This window comes from Equus quagga, chromosome 18 (genome assembly GCF_021613505.1).
Source record: "Equus quagga isolate Etosha38 chromosome 18, UCLA_HA_Equagga_1.0, whole genome shotgun sequence".
Lineage (NCBI taxonomy): Eukaryota > Metazoa > Chordata > Mammalia > Perissodactyla > Equidae > Equus > Equus quagga.
In genome coordinates this window covers 7,971,502-7,985,724 of record NC_060284.1, presented here as the reverse complement: position 1 = coordinate 7,985,724, position 14,223 = coordinate 7,971,502, and the positions used below count along the sequence as shown (strand labels likewise).

Below are 14,223 nucleotides of genomic sequence, written 5' to 3'. Positions count from 1 at the left end.
ATCATTTTGCAAAATACGTAAGGCAAGTCATCTATGCCCTACATTTTAAACATATACAGGGCTGAAGTCAATTATATCTTAATAAAATTGAGAGAAAAAAAATAGATGTTCATTCCAAAACAATGTAGAATATTAAAAAATGTAAAGATGGCAATAAAAATTATCCATATTTCACTTCCAAGGAAACGCTCTTTGATCTCACGCATACTCATATTCATATTGGAAACATAGTTTATATATTTTGTTATAGTATGCTCCTAAGCATAACTTATAAGAGAAATTTAAAAAATTTTTCCCTAAATAAGATTATAAATTGGTACATAGTATTGTCATATGCATGGACCAGAACATATTTAACCAACCTCCTAGATGGATATATGCTTCCAATTTTTCATATTGTAAATAATGATAATATCCTTGTCCATAAATGCTAGTGTGATATCTGATGGTGATAAGATACATTTTTTGGAAACTAATTACAAAGGCAATAGCTGTAAATATTTTCAGTGTTTTAAAGCACACTGCACAGCATGAAGTTCATAACACTTTGCAATTCCATCTGAGCCTGTGAGGTTGTCTTTCCTCCAACTCTATAAACCGTTTTCGCAATATGCCCGAACACAGAGCCATTTATTGTCATTTTAGTTTGTATTATTTTTATTGTTTGTGAGGATAAACATTTTTCACGTGTTTATCGGCAATTTGTACGTTTTATAATGGATGGCTTGTACATGACATTTTCCCACTTTTCTCTAATGAGATCTTTATCTTCACATTCAGTTGTAAGAATTCTTTATGTTAAGGATATAAATAACTTGTTTGTTATATGTGGTGAAAAATTTTCCCAGCTTACTGTTTTATCTTAATTTAAAAATATTTCCAATATCATTTTATTTTAAAAGTATTCATGTAGTCGAATCTACCTTTCCATTTATGATATTTTTCTTTGTTTCTATGCTATAAAGGTATTTCCCAACCCAAGAGCCATAAGTATCGTGTGCATGTTTTTCCAGATCATTTCTGGTTTTATTTCTTTGTAAATAACTCCCTAATTCACCTGGGATTTATTTGATTATTAATCACATGTAAAGACCTAGTTTTACTATTTTTTGCAAAATGCTTCATTAATTGACATCTCCTTTATTGAATAATAATGAGGTCTATCTTTAATCACAAGGGTTACTTTTGAAGCCTCGCCTATTGGTGCTGGTAGAGTACTTACGTGAAGTGAAATAAAAATTGCATCTTTTAAATTTCTTATTCTTACCTTCCAAAATTGGCTGGAAGAAATTCAAGAAAGGCGTCGTTCAGGTAAAGCTGGGTCAGGTTTAGAAGCTGCGTGAAGCCATCAGGGAGTCTAGAAAGGAGGTAAAGATTTAGTCACTGCATCAATGTTGCCATAGAAACAGAACAAAAATATATCTCTAAGGAGAAAAAATAGAAGTGTAAGACATTTTTCAGCTCTCCTTTGGTATCACAGTAATGGGAGAATTTATTGAGCATATTGTTACAGCTTGAAAATTTTGCCTGTTATTAAAATAAATGGCACTCGCCCCCTGACCATGTTGCTTTCCTATGCTGAGATTTATGTCACCGCACTGCCAGAGGCAGCAACATGATCTCTTCCTTTTGCCCTAAGCTTATGCACACCAGTGAGATACTTTTTTTTGGAAATTTCAAGTTGTACGCCATGTTTTGTAACTTTAAATTTAATGTTCTTTCTCAATGGAATATTCACATATATAGTCAGGCAAGGAGATCCACTTACTCTTTAACTCAGTCATTAAAATTTGTCTACGATTTGTTACAATGATGACTAAAGCTGTCCAATATGAAAAGGCAAGGAGTATTTTGTCCTCTTAACGGGTAATTTCTTTAATGCAGTCTCAACATGTATGTAAATTATAGTTCAAATTGGTTCAATTCATGTTCACTAAAAATGAGCAAGAACATTGCAACAATAATTAAACAGAATCCTGAAAGTTGTAAGAGGCATTAAAAGAGTTGAGAAAATGTCCTTTGGGGAAATTTTACCAGTTAGATGAAATAATTATTTGAAATATTGAAGTCATTTTCACCAAAAAGATTTAACTCGAGGATTTTCCAGGAGACTAAGGATACTGAATATTTTCCTATAATTACACTTTTATTTAAACATTTTTAATGCTTTTATTTGTGGTCTAGACAAGACTATGATCTTTTATAAAATACTTTTAAATAGTGTTCAAATTTGCCTTCCCCTCAACTTACAACCTATCGCAATTACTGACAAAATTGTTTAAACAGCTGCCTATACTCACTGCTTTTTTACTACTCCTCAAGCCATTGTTTTCTGGCACTTACCCCAGCTCTGTTCCTGAAACTGCGCTCACCGAAGCCTCCAAGAGCCTCTTAGGTACCAGTTCCATTCACCTCCCTTCATTTTGTATCCCACACTGCCTAGCAAACAGCTGCCATCATTGATTGTTCTCTCCTTTTTGGCTCCTACTATACCACTTTTCCTGCTTCTTCTCCTACTCCTGAGATTTGCATCTGAGTTTCATTCTATGTTTTCTCTTCCCCTGCCCAATCTTTTATTATGAAATATTTCATATATATAAAAGAATATATGTATGCCCACAATATTATTTAATAAATAGAGCCAATACTTTTAAACCCCTCTGACTACATCTTCCTATTTGCCCCACAAATTCCTGAATGATATTTGCTATTCTGCCTTTTAAAGAGTTTTATGACACCTATTTAAATATCTAAAAAAAGTCACATGGTTTTGCATGTTTTTAAACATAATATAAATCAAATCATAGTATGAACATTTTCCTGAGACTTTAAAAAATTAACGTTAGATTTGTGAAATTCATCCCCCCCTTTTTTTTTTTTTTTGTCTTGAGGAAGATTAGCCCTGAGCTAACATCTATGCCAATCTTCCTCCATTTTATACGTGAGTCACTGCCATAGCATGGCTGATGGGCAGTGTAAGTCCATGCTGGGGATCCTAACCCTCAAACTCAGGCCGCTGAAGTGGAGCATGCCGAACTCAACCACTATGCCACGGGGCCAGCCCTGAAATTCATCTATTTTGATGTAGATGACTGGCCACCATAGCATAATATTTCATTGTATGAATATACCACAATTTGTTTATTATTCTCCTTCCTATAAACATTATATTTCTTTCCAGCTTTTGGTTTTCTATTATGAACAGTACTTCTGTGAATATTTTTGTACGTATATCCTGGTGAACAAAAGATTACTTAAGTTATATACCTGGTTACAAGAGATTAATGTCCCTCAGGAATAGTTCTCAACTACTGACTAGCAGGAGTATAAATACCTCAGCTCCCTTACCTATTGTGCTTGATGACTCTGTGGCATGTGTTTTACACTGTTTCCCAGAGTTCCCCAAAGAGATTAAGGTCCAGTGGTTCATATCAGTAAATAACTTGATAACACACCCTCAACAAGTATTTCCTGAGGCCATCTCCTAAACATACTGCTGAATTCTTTTCTAAACATCTGCTTCTGGGAAATCCAAACTAAACCTAATTAATATTTTTATATCAATTGGTAGGAATTCTTTATAAACTCTTAGGACACAAATCTTATGCTGATGATTTTTGCTGCAAATATCTTGTTCCAGTTTGTATTTTGGAGTTGGATTGTTTGTATATGGCTTCATAAAGGACTTTTCCATAAATTTGCTCTTAAAAAGAGGTAGGATTCATGAAAGTAGGAAAGAAGGAGAAAGGAGGCGGGAGAACAGTGAGGGTTTTTATAATGTAGAGGTAAGAATGCATCGGCGATGGATGACAAATAGAAGACGAATTTTAGAGGGACTACTTTATGTACAAGAGTATTAGGAATTAAGATTTGAGAATATCAGTAGCAGACAAGATTTAGAGGGTATGGACTGCATGACTCAAAGGTTTGAATTTTCTTACAAGATTAAAAAAAGATCTATGGGAGATCACTGTTTTTCTCTATGGTTTCCTTTGTTGTAATACATTAGATAATACATTAGATAGTGTAATATATTAAAGCTCCTATCCTGATAGTATGATAGTTTTTATGATAATGACCCAGATGTTCAATAGACTTCAATCCAAATTTAACTACTATCTTACTTTAATGTCCTTTTTGATTTCTATAATCATTCAAAAGAAGGAATCACTTATGACTTTTTAAAAAGAAGATTAATATGTGTAAAATGAGAAGAATATTAAAACCTTTGATCTAATAATTTACTTTAACATTGTAACTTTTAATAAGTAAAAAGCCTTTAAAAATACTAATTTTCTAGTTATAGGGACAGTTATAACTATCCATCACCCCCTAATCTACTATTCCACATATGTAGGCACTAAATGGTACTACATTTTAGTACATCATTGATCAAAAATATATTTCTTTATTGCTGCTTATCTGGCAAAGTTTCTGCTGCAGGATCTGGATTCTTACATAGAAGATTTCTTTGAAGACTGAAGATTTGATCACATTGCACAGATTCCAATTGCAAAAGTGGACTGCCAAAAATAAGTTACACGAAAAACCAGAATACAAAGTAAGATACTTTTTTCAGCCTAGTTATAAACAGAAATGTGTTGACATTTTATATTGAACCTTTCTTTTTTTAAAATGTAGAGTTACAGAGTATATTTATACAGTATGTCTCATTTAATGTCATGTGTATTTTTACTTCAATTCATTTCAACCAGAATTTATTGAACAGTTACTCTGTACTTACATTCAAAATTAATGTCTTCTTCATCACTTTCCCCATAGGATTCTATTAATAGATTTAGCAAAGTAGTTATACCAATCACGCTTTGTACAAGTGTTGGGCATTTTCCATTCCTGGGATAAATCATAAATTCTTTCAGGACAAGGAATTTTTTAATCTTTTCAATGATCTAGTATTGTACTTTGAAAACATATTATTTGAAAAATATGTAAAGTCAGTAGGTCTGCTAAAAAAGATAAACGACTTTATTACTAATTTTATGGTACAATTTGGTAGCTTCTATTAGAGACAATGGCCCCACTTGTCAATATCACTAATTCCAAAGGAATGTACAAGGATTTTTGAGGAAGATATTCCCTAGCAAGCTAGATAAACTTGATGAAGATGACAATCATGAGTTGTTCTTATTTTCCTCAAGCTACTCAATGAAGTCCAACATTTCACACTGAGTAAGGGAGCTCTCAACAGTGAAATGATTTTACTATCCTAAAGTAACTGGTGGTTTTCACATTTGACTGATATATTAAAAAATTTAGAGAATAGATGTTTTATATATATTGGTAAATAATTCTCTCTCCTAAGGAAACACTTTCATTTTATTAACGGCTTAAATTAAAAGTGGCATATTCAAACAACAACAAAGAAAGGTTAATAGAAGCAGACACCCGTAAGGGTTAGTGTCTGAGCACATGGGCCCTGACGTCAAAAGACCTGGGTTTGAATCATGCTTCTTTCAATTATTATCTCTGTAAGACTCAGTTTCCTTATTGGTAAAATGATACTAATATCCACTTCCAAAGTTGCTCCAACGATTAAATGATTACCTGACCCATAATAAGAACTCAGTAAATTAGAGAAACTATATTACTTTTCCTTGGTGTTATTTTCATTCTAATCTTTCAATATTAACTTGAATACTAATTTAAATGCTTTTATTAATGCTAATTTTATTCTTGGACTAGGCAAATTAAGATTGGCTGCAGACAACTTTGTTTCAACATTTTTCTTTTCTAATTGCATTTACTTAATAGTTAAATGAAAACATGTTACAGGCATTTGACCCATAATTGAACGGTTAAAGCCAAATTAAATTACAGGCTTTATAAGTTGTGATTAACCAGCCAATGTAAAGTCTATTCTAACTGGAAAGATATTTTACATCTAAGCATTTTAATTTATACAGCTAAAATTATAACATTAATATAACAATATTACAGAAGGTTTGGAAAATACAGAGAAAAGAAAAATATTGCTTATAATTCCACTTCCTTAACACAGCGATCATTATCATTTCATGTAGTTCCTTCTAATATAATTTCCAGTTAACTGTTTTAACATCACTGCAAACTTGTATCATGATTTCTCCCTTTACTTTGTAATTATCTTCCGATTTTGCTGTATACACAGAGTAACTACATAATCTATCATTCAAACTGGGACTTTTTTGAGAATTAAAAAGGACCTATTATTGATCAAGCTACCTTGAGAGGTGCAAACTGGGATGACTTGAGCAAACAGAGATATATGGTTGCCATACACGTAAACTTTGCATCATGTGGTAGATGTGCCAGAATTTATTAGTAATTTCTGTATTGTTGAATATGATGAATATTTCCAATATTTCAAAATATATCTTTTAATTTAAACTCAAATCAAAATACTTCTTAAGAATTGCTGAAACATAGTGAAAGAAACCCAGGAATTCAAATACTATGTTCACGTATTTCCATCTGTAAAGTAGGTAAGATTTATCTACTTCATTAGGTTGCTGTGAAGATGAAAATGAAATAATGTATCTAAAAGCCTGAGACATGATAGGTTTTCAGTAAACATTGGTCCATGCTTCTCTCATTGAGTAGTTCTTGTTTTCAGCTTTATTGTGATAATTTTCACCAATAACTTCGTTAAGGCATTCAGACTACACTATGACGCTCACATCTAAAACTAAAACTAAAACTAAGATGATAACACTCAAAACTGTAAGCTTTATATTCCAGGGTTTTCATAACTTACTATGTTGTAGATTTCTTGGGTCAAAGAAAATGAACAGAAAAGTAATATGTAGAGAAAAATCGATGAAACCCAAATTGGGTTTATAAAAACAGCAATAAAATTGATAAATCTCTATTGAGACCGATCAAGCAAAAAGAGAAAGAAGACACAAATTACCCAAACCAGGGATGATAAAGAGGGCAGCACTAGAGAACCTGTAGATATTAAAGGACTAGTAAAACAATATTATGAAAAATGAGATGCCAATAAATTTGAAAACTTACATGAAATGTACAAATTCCTGAAAAACACAAACTACAAGAGACCACTCAAGAAAATGTAAATAATTTGAATAGCTTTATAACTATTATGGAAATTAAATTTGTCATTAAAAACCTTCCCATAAAGAAAACTGTAGGCCCAGATGGGAGGCCCAGAATTTGCACCGGCAAATTCTACCAATATTTAGGGGAGAAATAATTCCAAGTCTATGCAATTTCTCATAAAAAATAGAAGAAAATATTCCCCAACTGTTTTTTGAGGCCAGTTTTACCCTGATATCAAAACCAGACAAAGAAAGTACAAGAAAAGAAACTTCAGACGAATAGGCCTGGTGAATATAGATGGGAAAATCCTTTACAAAATATTAGCAAATAAGAGTCATTAATTTACAAAAAGAGTTAACACTTCAAGATGAAGCAGAATTTATCCCTGGAACGCAAAGTTGAATTGACATTCAAAAACCAATCAATGTAATCCACCATATCATCAGACTGAATAAGAAAAAGCATATCATCATGTCAATAGATGTTTTAAAAAAAAGCTTTGACAAAATTCAACAACCACTGATATCAAAAAGTCTCAGCAAACCAGATATCAAAGATGTGGCGGGTAGATTCTAAGCTGACCTCCATGATCCTCACTTACTGCTGCTCAAGTCTTTGTATAATCTTCTCCTCCTGAGTGTTGACAGGACTTGTGACTTGCTTCTAATGAATGGAATGTGACAAATATAAGACGTCACTCCTAAAACTTTATCACGTTATATGACTCTATCTTGCTAGGAGACCCACTCTCACTCAGCTGCTGGCCTTACAGAAACAAGCTGCTACGTTGTGAAGTGCCTATGGGGAGGGTCACATGACTGGCAGCTGTACCAGCCTCTGTGATGCAAGAGTGGCCTCCAGCTACCAGCAGGCAAAAAGCTGGGACTCTCAGCTTAATAACAGCAAAACCTGAATTCTGCCAAGAACCTCAATGAACTTGAAAGTGGATTCTTCTCCACTTGAGCCTTCAGATGAGAATACAGCTTGACTAATGCCTTGATTGCAGCCTAGTGAAACACTGAAGCAGAGAACTCAGCTAACTCATGCCCAGATTTCTGACCCACAGAAGCTAACAGATAACAGACACATGTTGTTTTAAGTCACTATGTTGTGGTAATCTCTCATGCAGCATGAGAAAACTAACACAGATTTTGGTATCTTGAATTAGGATTCTCCCGTAATAAATTCTTAAAAATGTGGATTGGCTTTGGAGCCAGGTAGTGGTCAGAGACTGGACAGCTGTTGAAGAGCATCATAGAGAAAGCCTATGTTTCCTTGAAACGATTGAAAGCAGACATCTAAACTTTGAGGATCCTGTTGGTGAGGGCTCAAAACAAAATGAGGAATGGGTTATTGAAAATTTCCTCAACCTGATAAAGGGCATGTATGAAAAAATAAGTAATAATCATACATAATGGTGAAAGTCTGAGTGCTTTTTCCCTAAGATTGGGAACAAGACATCACGCCCGTTTTCACCTCTTCTATTCAACATAGTACAGGAAGTCCTAGCCAGGACAACAAAGTAAGAAAAAGAAATAAATAAAAGGCATACAAATTTAAAAGGATGAAATAAAACTGTCTTCGTTCACAGGGGACATGATGGTCTGCATAGAAAATCCCCCCTTCCTCAACATACAAAATATCTACTAGAACTAATGAGTGAATTTAGTAAGGCTGCAGGATATAAGATCAATATAAAAAAGTCAATAGTATTTCCATATACCAGCAATAAATACTTGAATAATAGAAAAATCATCTGCAATTGCACCAAAAAACATGAAATACTTGGAACAAAATGAACAAAACAGGTACAAGATTTGTATGCTGAATCTATAAAACATTGATAAAAGAAATTTTAAAAGCTCTAAGCAAGTATAGAGATATAGGATGCTCAGGGATAAGAATACTCAATATTTTTGAGATGTCCATTCTGCCCAAATTGATCTGCAGATTCAATGCAATCTCTATCAAAATCCAAGAAGGCTTTTATATTTTTGTAGAAATTGGCAAGCTGATTAAAAATTTGTGTGGAAAAGCAAAGGGCATAGAATAACCCAAATAATTTTGATAAAGAAGAACAAAGTTGGACTCATGTTCTCTGATTGTATGACTTATTATAATGCTACAATTAAGACAATATGGAATTGGTGTAAGAACAGGCATACAGATTAATGTGAAAAATAGAGAACCCAGAAATGGATCCAACACATGATCAATTGGTTTACATAAAAAGAAATCAAGTAGTTTTATAACGAAAAGATAATATTTTCAACAAATAATACAGAAACAATTGGATATCTATATGCAAAAAAAAAGAACCCTGACCTTCACACCTTGCACATATACAAAACTCAACTTTAAATGGATCAAAGACCTATGCATAAAATGTAAATTATAAAAATTTCAGAGGAAAACACAGGGGGAAATACTTATGACTATGCCTTTAGCAAGGATGTCTTTAGATAGGAACAAGAAGCATAAACCACAAAAAAATTTATGAATAGGACTTCGTCAAAATTAAAAACTTCTCTTTGAATGTCACTATGTAGAAAGTGAAAAGATAAGGCATAAAATAGGAGCAAATATTTGCAAACAACTATCTGATAAAGGTCTTAGCAAGAACACACAAAGAATTATTTTAATTTAATAATAAAAAGACAAGTCAATAAAAATGAACAAAAGATTTGAACTTTTATGAAAGAAGCAATACAGACTGTAAATAAATACATGAAAAGATGTTACTTTGACATTATAAATGTAAATTAAAACTATAGTGAGATCCCACAATGAGATACCACATCTACTAGACTAGTTAAAATAGAAAAAATAAATAACTGATAGTGCCAAATTCTGACAAAGATGAGGAACAGAAAATCTCATAAATTGCTGGTGGGAATCCTCAATAGAGAAGGTATTTTGGAAAACAGTTTGGAAATTTCTTATAAGGTTAAACATACACATACCACATTACCCAGGAAAGCATTCCTAGGTGTTTACCCAGTTGAAGTGAAAACATATGCTTACACAAACACTTGTACGTAAATATGTATGCCAGCTTTATTAATAAGAGCCCCAAACTGGAAGCAATATAAATGTCTATTAACTGTTGAATAGATAAACTGTGGTATATCCATACAAAGGAATACCACCTAGAAATAACAGGGAATGTAATGATCCTTGAAACAACATGGAGAAATCTCAAAATCACTGTTACATAAAAGAAATCAGACACAAAAATATGATACCATTTATATGATATTTTGGAAAAGGCAAAACTATGGGGATAGAAATCAGATCCGTGGATGATGGGGCTGAGACAACTGTTTGGGATGACAAAAATATTCTATATCTTGATTATGGTGGTTCCATGACTGTATACATTTATCAAAATTCACTGAGCCATACCACCTAAAAGGGTGAATTTTACTGTATGTAAATTATATCTTTAAAAAAGTCTGGATTTAAAATTAGTATACTATTTAAATTGACTCTTCAAGCAAGTAAGTTTTAACGAATTCCCAAGTTGCTGAATGCTTTTAGTGTTCAGCATTCTTGGATGAAATATGTCATATTCATTCATCTTTTAAAAAGTTAAATATATGAAAATAATCCAGAGACACAGCCAATAAAACTACATACTTTAAGCTTCTTAAAGATGTAAATTGTCATCTGACTTCCACTCCTAAAGGCCTCTCCACGATTCTTAAACAAGATGAGCCATTAGAATTAAAGAACTAGAAAGCAGAACAACTTATCATCTGTCCTGGATTACAACTCAAATCAACGAAATGGCTGTAGTCTTGACGTGAGAAGTTAGCAACATCTATTTCTTTGTTGAGAAAAGTGCATTTTGGCTCAAGAGTTTTGGAAAACCTTCTTCACAGGACTTTTTCTCCCTTACTTTTGAGGTAGAAGAGTTGTATCTTTCAAACACATTTTATTGCTTAATGTTCTACACTTTCGACTAAACGCATCAAATTATTTCACAAACCTTTCACTGTAAAGATCCCCATCTAAACTTCTATCTCATTCTTTCATATGCTATTCCATTCCTACTCTCATCTGCAGCCTCTCATCATGGTCCATAGAGAAACCATCCTTACTATTCCCTCTCAACTCTACTGGTGAAAAATTTCCCTTTAAATTCTCTTTGATAAACTTCCTTTTGTCTTCTTTTGGAAACACTGTATTCATTGAATGCCTTCCCAATGGGCTTCAGTTTCTCCCAGTCTCCTCAACTTCATGTGGACAAAGGACTGAACTATCTTTTTCAAGTCCTGCTGTCAGTTTTGGTGTAATTAAAATGCCAATCTTACTTTGAAACTCATTACCTGCACCCCAATACCACTGATTTGTTTCAATCTCTTGCAAATATTTTTACAACTGTCAATAGCCTTTCTAGATTTTATTTGCACTTCCATTGTTAAGTGAGTTTAACGTTCAGCTTCCTGTCTCATTCAATCCACTCACTTCATGATTTCTTGACCTACCTGACTCCACAGTACTCTTGATCACTATGCCACAGTCATAATTTCCCATCAAAGTCACATGCTGAGTCGTATTTTCCCATGGCATTTCTCTACTAACAGACGGTTAACCACAAATACCCTTTCTCTGATCACAGCACCTTTAACCACTCATGCCTTCCATTCTGTTATCCATATAGGATTGTCTTTTTGCTCTTCTTGTAATCTCTGGAACACAGATACTCCCTCTTTCTGGTCATTCTTAATTCCTTTTTCAGCCTGAACTACATGGTTAGCTATTTTCATGCATCTATCAATACCTTAAACCCTTGCACTCTCTTGAACTTTCATCAGATCCTTGATGCTAATTATCTACCAAGCCTATAACTAATAACTGTTGCCTTAGTTTGGGCTCTCTTCCATGGAATGTTGTCTGAGAGCCAAAGAAAAATAATGACCTTGTTTGCTTCAAAGTAATGCCTTCTTGTGCCAATTAGGCCTTCATTTTACTCAACAATGCTTTTTGTTACATTTTGTTGAACTATTCTGATTTTATTATTCCTTTCCCATCATTCTATTAAATTGAATTTTAAATGAAGCATTTAAAATTCATTTATTATGTGAATTTCTTTTATCTTGGTAAATTATTATCCAGTGGTAACATAAACATAAATAAAATATAATCACTTTTACTTACTTAGAAATGGGATTGACACTGGCTTCAATAATTGTTAAACACTTACAGCACTTAATGTTTTCTGGAAATTCTTGTACACCTAAAATGCAAAACAAAAAATACATAAATAAAAAAGTTCTGGCAATCATTCTTTAAACTGTAGTTCTAATATTAAGAATAATTAATTAAAACCAAATCAATACACAGTGTAAACATCATTAGACTAATCAAGTAAGAATAATAACTTAAAATAATATATTAATGTCATATAACATGTACATATATTTTAAAAATAAAAGTTGAATATTAACATTTTATGATAGTAATAATTGGAAATCAGGTATAAAATTGAGGATAATTATATATTTGGAATAAGATAGATCTTGGCTCTTCACTAATCTAAAGAAATAAAAATAGTTTGGGTTTATTTTATTGTTACAGTGCTGTTACTGGAGGAAGGGGAAATCAGCAGATATAAGAAAATGGAAGATAAAATCTTTGCTCCCTTCATTTTATGAGACGGAAATGATTGAACACATACAGGTGAAAAACACCTAAGGAGAAATTACGGAACCTACAGATATTCCCAAACCAATTTAGGGCCCTAACAAGTTCTATGCAATTCTTCCTTGTTGGCACAGCGTGTGGCTCTGAGCAGCCCTTCCTGGGTCCCCTCTGGAGTCCGAGGTAGCCAGCCTGGCTGATGGCCCTTGCAGAGCTGCTCATCCACTGTCACAGCTGTGCTGTTGGCTATGTGACACAAGTGTTGCTTCCTGAAAATCAGTAAGCCACAAATCTAATCCATAAATGCGAGGGTCAGAGAAATAAAAGATGTGGAAGACATTTCAATCAATTGGCACAAATGAATCAGATATTGGGCCCTGCAAAGTTAGAAGAGAAAACAGCCATACGAAGCCACTCCTATATGCCTGCAGTAGTATCCTCTCTCAATTTTTGAACTATTGTTAAGGAAGTAAAAATTTCTATAAAGTACTAGTCCTGCCGAGTACTTCACATCTGAAGGTAAGGAACATTTCATGGTAGGGTTTAGTCGAACATTTTGACGATAGACGGTCAAGAAAGAAAGCCCTCCACTTTCCTAGATTCTGTTGACCTAGACCACTATGCCCACACGACCTCAAAGCCCAGTGGAGCAGTAGGAGGACAGCCAAACCAAGACAGGCCGTTCAGTCACAGCACAGGAAGGGTACAAAAGAGGGTAGGGAACGCATCTCACGCCCTTTCTCCCTAAGTGAAATTTCATCAGAAGCTATGCTGGCCTAAAATTATTGCTGAGATATTTCGGCTACTTAATAAAAACCCACCGAAGTGCAGGAGTTCCATTATGTATGAATTGAATGAAAAAGGACAATTCTCTTTTTTGTAAAGGCCGTAACACCTAGAGCTGCCCTCATTGACTAGATGTTAACAAAATGGCAAAGAAGTCAATAATCTAATCCTCGAGCCACCCTCACCATTTCCTTTGGAAATCTGCAACCAACACGGGCGTAAGGCCTCTTCTTTTCTCCCTGCAGCTTTTTCAGTTCAGTCCCTGGCCTGGGCTCATTACATGCTGGTGTGCCTGATGCCTTATCTCCACAAGTGCCCACCTCAGGATGATTTTCCTTAAATTATGTGTAAACCAAGACACGGAAGCAGACGCAAATTAAAATCCAATTTTAAGGAAAAGTCTGTATCTCTTTATCTTCTACTGAAAATGGAATTCCCTGCTGCAGTGAAAATGCTACTGCATTATTTGTTTAAAAACTTGTATTATGTTGTTTACAGTTTAAACTTAGAATTGTTCAGAGCAGAGTTTATTGGATTCAGATAGAATCCCAGCTTTATCACTTACTAGTTATGCAATCCTAGGAAAGTCATTTAAATGTTCAATGTCTTAGTTTCCTACTCTGCAAAGTGGTGACTATCTGAATGATTTCAAAAGAGAGTTGTGATGAGTATTGAAAGAGAGAAGGCAGATAAAGTAATTGTCATAAAGTGCTGCATAAATGCTATCTGTAA

General features: G+C 33.7%; 1 protein-coding gene across 1 annotated transcript in view; it reads right to left on the bottom strand.

Annotated features, from left to right (window-relative positions):
• Positions 1 to 14,223, bottom strand: part of LRRC7 (leucine rich repeat containing 7) — a 392,875-nt gene that overhangs the window by 237,625 nt on the left and 141,027 nt on the right. The window contains exons 4-5 of the mRNA XM_046645726.1: positions 12,223 to 12,301; positions 1,268 to 1,357 (exon numbers count right to left, since the gene is read on the bottom strand). Coding sequence (XP_046501682.1) covers positions 1,268 to 1,357; positions 12,223 to 12,301 — 169 coding nt within the window. The remainder of the gene's footprint in view (positions 1 to 1,267; positions 1,358 to 12,222; positions 12,302 to 14,223) is intronic.